Raw genomic sequence first — 8120 nt, forward strand, 5'->3', positions numbered from 1 at the left:
GTGACGAGGGCCTAGTGACTAAACGCAACGCTTGTTTTTCTAATAATGCAAGATTCATCTCACAGAGCCGTCTAAATCCCATGCCGCCTTTTTCCTTTGGGATACTCAAACCGGTCCACGACTTCCATTTCAACCCCTTACCATCGCCTACTGTTCCCGTCCACCAAAACTTGTTCAGAATTGCTTCAATTTCCTTACATAACCCTATTGCCATCAAAAAGACCATCATAGCGTAGCATGGCATAGCTTGTAGAACATTCTTTAATAATACTTCACGACCAGCACGGGAAAGGAATCTTGAGTTCCAGCTTCTCACACGGTTCAGAATGTTATCTTTAATGAATCCCAAAATTACTTTCTTGTTTCGGCCCACCATCGATGGTAATCCCAAATATTTGCCAACCATATCTTCTTGACCAACGCCTAAGATATTAATAACATCAGAACGGGTTTCTTGTTGGACATTAGAATTGAAACATACTAGGGATTTATCAAAATGGATCCTTTGACCCGAGGCAGCCGCATAAGTATCAAGCACCTGCTCCATTTGCACACTTTCATCCCTATTCGCGCGAAGAAATAAGAAACAATCGTCAGCAAATAAAAGATGTGAAATAGAAGGGGCTCCTCTCGCCACACACAGCCCATGTAATAAACCACGCCTCATTCTGTTGTTGATTAGCGCACTCAGTCCCTCAGCAACAAATAAAAATAGGTACGGTGAGAGCGGACCACCTTGACGGAGGCCCCTACCTGGCACAATAGGACCCAAATGATCCTGCTCAAAAAGAATATGATATTTAACGCTCCTAAGTGTTTCATAAATTATGTCCACCCACCGTTGCCCGATCCCCATCTTAGCCATTACCGCCTTAACAAAGCACCATTCTACACGATCGTAGGCCTTGCTCATATTCACTTTAAGAGCTGCACCCCTTCCTTACCTTGAGTTTTTCTCTTCAGATAATGGTGTGCTTCATAGGCAAGCAAGATATTATCTGTTATTAAACGGCTAGGCACAAATGCACTTTGGGCATGAGAAATAAGTCCTTCTAAGAGCGGCTTCATTCGGTTGGCACACACTTTTGCAGCAACCTTGTATAGCACATTACAAAGGGAAATCGGTCGTAGATCCTTCATAGACTCAGGTTGTGCTTTCTTCGGAACCAAAACGATAAAGGTGCCATTTGCCTTATCTAGTAATCGGCTAGTCTCCACGAACTGCCGACAAAACATAGTCACATCGCCCCTTACTACTTCCCAGAAATGTTGATAAAACCCCGGGCCAAATCCATTTGGGCTAGGCGATTTATCTGGGTGCATTTGAAATACCGCTTTGCGCACCTCTTCTGCACTTATTGGCTGAACAAGTCTCGCATTATCCTCATCATTAATATGACAACTTATGCATGAGATTACTTCCTCCATGTTACCATTTTGTTGCAGTAAATAGCAATTGGAAGTAGTCAACCATTACACTGCCAATTGCATCTGCATTGTCAATCCAAACCCCATCCTCATTCTGCAACTTATGCACCTTATTTCTCCTCTTCCTCATCTTAACTGAGTTGTGAAAATATTTTGTGTTCGAGTCACCTCCCTTCCACCAGTGCTCCTTGGCTCTCTGTTCTAGTATAAATGTTGCTGTTCAAGCAAAATAATGAGTTCCTTTTCCGTACTTGCATATTCGGATATACCCACAGAATCCCTTCTTGTTCGAAGCCTTTCGAACTTAGCTTTAGTCCCTTCAATTTTCCTTAGAAAGTCTCTGTTATACTCATGCCCCCATCTCCAAATGTCCTGACTACACACCGTGATCCTTAGTAGAACATCCATCCCAATCGTTTTATCCCAGCTATGCTTAACCATTTCTCTATAATTCACCTCCTTGAGCCACATGTTATCAAAACAGAATCTGCGTCGTCGACGAACAGTATTGACCACTTCTGGCGTGATCAAGATGGGAAGATGATTGCTGTACGGACTAATCAGAGAGCATGCCTTTGCACCTTCAAAAAGAGAAAGCCAAGTATCTGTAATAAGTATTCTGTCAAGTTTTTCCTCAACCATTGCAGGTGTACCACGGGACCTCTCCCAAGTAAACTGATTGCCCGAGAAAAGAAAGTCTTGTAAACCAAGCTATGATACTCATAGCTTGCAAACCATTGCAGGTGTACCACGGCCTCTTAGCGCGGACCATGTCCGCAAGTACACGAATCGCCGTCGGGTTGCCAAGCCCACGACAATTCCAAGCTATGATACTCATAATTCCGGGCGGGCTTGCGCAGCAGGTAAATTATTGCATGGACCATGGTCCACATAGCTGTGTGGATCATGGTCCATGCAATAATGATTGTGCGCAGCAAGACCCGCCATTAACAAGTTTTTTGAACCATCTGCATCAAGGTCCATAACAGTAGCAAAAGAATCAGAGGCAGTTCCTTCATCAACAAATCATCGCTTTTTCTGCTCAATGCACACAATCTCAGTACAGTCATTTGACACATTAGCTTCATGCACTGGAACGCAAAGCTGTACCACGTCCTTCCCCCTACTTGAACAGCCACTGTCATATTTCCTTGGCATTTCTTTACCCATCTTAGAAAGTGCAGCAGTACCCTCATTGGCTGGTGCAGTCTAATTGCGGCGTTCCACAGTCAAAGCAGGCGCCACCCAGCAGATGGCACACCCCTTCGCAAACCTGCCCTGAGCCACGAGCCGAATGGTTTTTCTGCTTTAGGATCAAAACCTCGGGACACCTTATGGCATGCCCTATAATTCTACAAAGGAAACAAAAAGTAGGAAATCGTTCGTATCGAAAATCACTGACTCGGTTACATTGTCAACAATTGCCTCCACTGAGGCTCGAACCCACTCCCATCATCCGTGAGAGTGTTAACCGGGACACCGAATGCCACTAGACTACAAGGTCATTGGCAATCCCTTTTCAACTTCATTTGTTTTTTTAATGGTTTTGCAACAGCGATAGCAACTCGCACCCAGTAGAACGTATGCATGGATCCGTCAAAGTTCGGATCATCAGTTTTAATTAACGTACCAAGGAAAGAACCAATAACCGAGACCACCGCATCAGATCGGAATCCCACTGGTAGAATATGAATTTGAACCCAGAACTCCGCCTGGTCAAGAACCACTTCCTCTGGATCCTCCGTTGGTAGCAGACGGCGCATCACCAGCAGACTTTGTTCGAACGTCCAAGGCCCATCTTCCAAGATTTTGTTGAAGTCGGTTTCATTATAGAAACGTATCAAGAAACAATGGGGTTGTAGTTGACGCATAGTAACACCAAATCCAGGTCTCCATACTCCAGCCATTGTGTCTTGAAAAAATTGGAATTTGATTGATATGTCAGTGACCAATCTGCCAAACGCATAAAACTCATTGTTATCCTCATTCTGATCAACGGGAACATTAGGAAGTTGCATGGGGGCCTCATCATCATCAATATCAGCAAGGGTAAACTGGGCACACATGCCAGCTATGTCGGAATCCGCCATTAGACACGGCGGCTAGATGCGGCAGAAACCCTAAAGTTGCGCAAAAGGAAGGAAAGGCTAAAGACTCGCGAAAATAGCGAGAGAGAAAAAAGTATTCGACTTATAATCGTGAAAATATATCATTATTAGTTGCTCGACTATATTCTGACGAGTAAGATTTATTTATATTCTTTTTCATGTATAATTGCATAGTTAGCCTTAAAGTGTATTGGTATCAATCATAAAGTGTACAGTTATATAACTTCAAATGCATTGTTATATTTGATAAAGTGCACATTTATATATTTTTATTCAATCTGCATGTTGTTTATATATATTACATGTTTAATTTGAAAATGTAGTGCTGAGATTATCTTTCAATCGAAGGGAAGAGTCTTGATGAGAGAGGAATGTTGTCTCTGAAGGAACATCAATACGTAATTGCATATGTTCTTGATGTTTGGGCAATTATCTTGGTCAACTTAGAGAAGTATAGAGATCTAACCTCTCTTGCAAGGTTCTTTGCTACAACATATCTATGTGTAAGTCCATAAAACAAAATGAATTAAGAAATTAAGAGTATCATGCACTTTTTAATAATATTTAAATCATGCAGACCTACACCGTGGTGGAGCCCATAGGAGATGAAGAAACCAGGCTTGGAAGATTTCAAGAAAGGCTAGATTTTGAAATTGATTATATCCCACACATGTAATTGAGGACCACTGACTTGGTAAATTATATTCTGAACACATGCAATTTAAATTCTTTAAACAACTGGTAACATATGATGTCAATTGTCCTAATGTAGTTCTTTTTCCCCATTATTACATCAGAGCACTCCTATGTTCATTGTATGCATCAATGTCAAACACTACAGAATAGATATAATTGACTAATATCTCTAATTCTGAACCATTATTACTCCTTAGTTTAGTTGTTTTTGGTACAAAATGTCTATATCTTAATGGGAATTGAGACTCGTTTGTGTGTTATGTGTTCAAAGGTGTAATTGTCCGCAACGAGTTGCAAAGGAAGTATTTTAAAGTTTATTGGATCGATTTTGGAAGCAAGGATCCCACTTAAGGAGGATAGGAGAAGCGGATATCAAACCGGAAGAAAAAACAAAGAAAGAAGCAATCACACGACCACCCACATGACCGTGAGGCCCCGATTTCACACTGCTCAGGCTGCGACCCCACATGGCCAGGTACACAACTGTGTGGTAGGCCGTGGGGCTCTACTTTGTCCAGTATAAAGGTGTCCTTTTCTATAGTTTTTGAGGAAATTCGGACCCTAGTTAGCTTTAGCTTATTTTTCCCCTTTGATCTCTTCAGACTTCTGTAGCATAGATTAGTATAGTCTTACATAGATTACTTACTTTTAAAGCTTTTAATCATGGATTGGAGTTGATTACTACCAAGATTTCTTCATCCTCAATAGATAAGTTTTCTTTACTCTTTATTTATCTCCTTTTCATAGTTTTTGGTAGTTTTTTAACATTGAGACTTGTACCCATCTTATTTCTATTCTAATTTTCTAAGTTCCATTCTGCGTAAAAATTTAGCCCACATGCAATTTTTATGGCATTCGGATCTATGATATGCATCATTTACATTGGTAATGTATGCAATTCAGTTCTATCTATGCCTCAAAATTCTAATCCAAACCTTTACCTTTACAGCATCTCAATCCGTTACTCACACAGATTTGAACATCGAAGTTCCTGAACTTAGGGGCGACAACTATAAGATGTGGAAGGAAACTATTCTTCTTAATTTATGGTGGAAAGACTTAGACTACGCTATTCACAATGAGAAACCGCCAGTTCCCACTAAAGAAAGTACCCAAGATGAGGTTGCGCTATATGAGCGATGGGATAGATCCAATCGGCTTAGCACAATGTACATCAAGGTGAAAATATTTAATGGGATTCGGGGTTCCGTTAGTGAGAAGCATAAGGATGTCCGAGCAATGCTCAAGGCTATTGACGACCAGTTCGTCACTTCAGAAAAAGCTTTAGCAAGCACCCTCATCATAAGATTCTCCTCTCTTCGTCTCACTTCTGTTAAAGGTGTGTGTTAGCATATCGTGGAATTGCGTGACATTGTTGCTCAACTTAAGACTCTTGGGGTAGATATGTCGGATGACTTTCTCGTGTATTATGCTTTGTATACCCTACCATCATTGTACGGACCTTTTAAAATCTCTTACAACACACATAAGGAAAAATGATCTATAAATGATTTAATGACCATGTGTGTTCAAGAAGAAGGTAGATTGGTGATGGAGATGGGTGAAACTGCTATGCTGGCTACGACACAAGACAAGTCTAAATCTGGCAAATCTCAAGGTTCCACTTCTAAGGCTAAGGGGAAAGGAAACATTCCATCTCAAGCTGACATAAAGAAGGTGCATAAGTGTTTCTTCTGTAAAAAGAAGGGACACATGAAGAAAGATTGCATCAAGTACAAGAAGTGGGTCGAGAAAAAAGGTAATCTATCCTCATTCGTTTGTAATGAATCTAATATGTCTGAAGTTAACGCTAATACTTGGTGGATTGATTCTGGTTCAACAATCCACATTGCAAACTCTTTACAGGGAATGCAAAATCCGAGGAAGCCAGTGGGAAATGAGCGGACCATCTTATCAAGAAACAAGATGGGGTCGCAAGTGGAAGCAATTGGAAAATGCAAGATGGTTCTAAGTAGTGGTTTTGTTTTGGTTTTGAATAAGACATTTTTTGTACCAAGTTTCTCCCGAAACTTGATTTCAATATCACGACTTGTGCCGTTGGGTTTCTCCTTTAATTTTCAAGACAAGCGTTTTGATATTTTTAATAAATAACCTGCTGTTGGATACGGTACAATGTCTGATGGTCTTTATCGTTTGCATTTACAAGACAGTACCACTTACAGTTCATTGCATGTTCATTCCGGTTCCAAAAGATCAAGTAATAGTGAGAACTCCTCCATGTTATGGCATCGGAGATTAGGCCATATCTTCCTTGAACGTATAAAGAGATTGGTAAATGATGGGGTACTTAGTACTCTTGATTATACTGATTTCGAGACTTGTATAGACTGCATTAAGCGAAAGCAAACGAACAAGTCTAAATTGGAAACCATACACACTGACATTTGTTGTCTAGATATGGATATGCCTGGTTAGAAGTATTTCATCACCTTCATTGTTGATTACTCGCGATTTACTTATGTGCATTTGATTCATAATAAAAATGAAGCATTGGATGTCTTCAAGTCTTTTAAGGCTAAAGTTGAGAACCAATGTGGGAAACAAATACAGATAGTAAGATCTGACAGAGGTAGTGAATACTATGGTAGGTACACTAAAAGCGGACAAGCACCTGGTCCATTTGCTAAGTTTCTTCAAGAACATGGACAAGCACCTGGTCCATTTGCTAAGTTTCTTCAAGAACATGGGATTGCACCTGGTCCATTTGCTAAGTTTCTTCAAGAACATGGGATTGTTGCCCAATATACCGCTAAGTTTCTTCAAGAACATGGGATTGTTGCCCAATATACCATGCCTGGTTCTCCGGACCAAAATGGTGTTGCTGAAAGAAGAAACCGAACGCTTAATTGACATGGTGCGGAGTATGCTTATCAACTCCAAACTTCCTAAGTTTTTGTGGGCCGAAGCGCTTAAGATGGCAACATATATATTAAACCGTGTTCCAACCAAGGCTGTCCCAAAGACACCATTTGAGTTCTTTAAATGTTGGAAACCGAGTTTGCAACATATGCGTGTTTGGGGATGCCCGTCTAAGGTAAGGATATATAACCCACACGAAAAGAAGTTGGACCCAAGGACTATTAGTGGTTTCTTTATCGGATACGCACAGTACTCCAAAGGGTATAGATTTTATTGTCCATCTCATTCGACTAGGATCGTGGAATCAAGAAATGCTAAGTTTCTTGAAAATGACATGATTAGTGGGAGGGATAGATTCAATTATTTGATTTCTAATCATGACCATATTGAATCATGTCCTTCTACATCATCACATAGGTTGATAATGGATTCAAGCACCATTCAAGATCAAACGGGTATTGAATAACCTATTGAAGAAATTCCACGATATGCTGATATTATCTCAACCAATCAACCAATTCAGGAAATTCCTGAAGCGATAGTTGAACCACTAACTTCTCAAGGAGATGGTAGTTCAACTTTAAGGCAATCTGTTCGAGATAGAAGATCAGCAATGCCTAGTGATTACATAGTGTATATGCAAGAGTCTTATGCTGGAGTTGAAAATGATCCAGAAACGTTTTCACAAGGCATAAATTATAAAGAGTCTGATTTATGGTTTGAAGCCATGAAGGATGAAATGAATTCTATGCGGAGCAATGGGGTTTGGGACCTTGTTGAGTTGCCTAATGGGGCCAAGGCCATTGGCTGTAAATGGGTCTATAAGACTAAAAAGGACTCATTAGGCAACATCGAGCGATACAAGGCTAGGCTCATTGCTAAAAGATTCAATCAAAAAGAAGGAATCGATTACATGGAAACCTTTTCTCTTGTATCAAAGAAAGATTCACTTCGCATAATCTTGGCTTTGGTTGCACATTTCAATCTTGAATTGTAACAAATAGATGT

The 8120-nt window shown here is 40.4% G+C and overlaps 1 protein-coding gene across 1 annotated transcript; it reads right to left on the minus strand.

The window, feature by feature from the left end:
• Positions 1-1429: 1429 nt before the first annotated feature.
• LOC116003873 lies at positions 1430-2070 on the minus strand. Its single transcript, XM_031243813.1, has 2 exons — positions 1698-2070; positions 1430-1644 (listed from the first exon to the last, which is right to left on the minus strand). The coding sequence occupies exons 1-2, from the start codon at positions 2068-2070 to the stop codon at positions 1430-1432; spliced, it is 588 nt and encodes a 195-aa protein (XP_031099673.1).
• Between the last annotated feature and the right edge of the window lie 6050 nt (positions 2071-8120).

This window comes from Ipomoea triloba, chromosome 14 (genome assembly GCF_003576645.1).
Source record: "Ipomoea triloba cultivar NCNSP0323 chromosome 14, ASM357664v1".
In the NCBI taxonomy this organism is placed as follows: domain Eukaryota; kingdom Viridiplantae; phylum Streptophyta; class Magnoliopsida; order Solanales; family Convolvulaceae; genus Ipomoea; species Ipomoea triloba.

Coding starts and splice junctions, on each gene's coding strand:
- LOC116003873 (XM_031243813.1), bottom strand. CDS start 2,070: ATGGTTGAGGAAAAACTTGACAGAATACTTATTACAGATACTTGGCTT. Junction 1,645..1,697: donor AACAAGAAGGGATTCTGTGG/GTATATCCGAAT, acceptor TTGCTTGAACAG/CAACATTTATACTAGAACAG.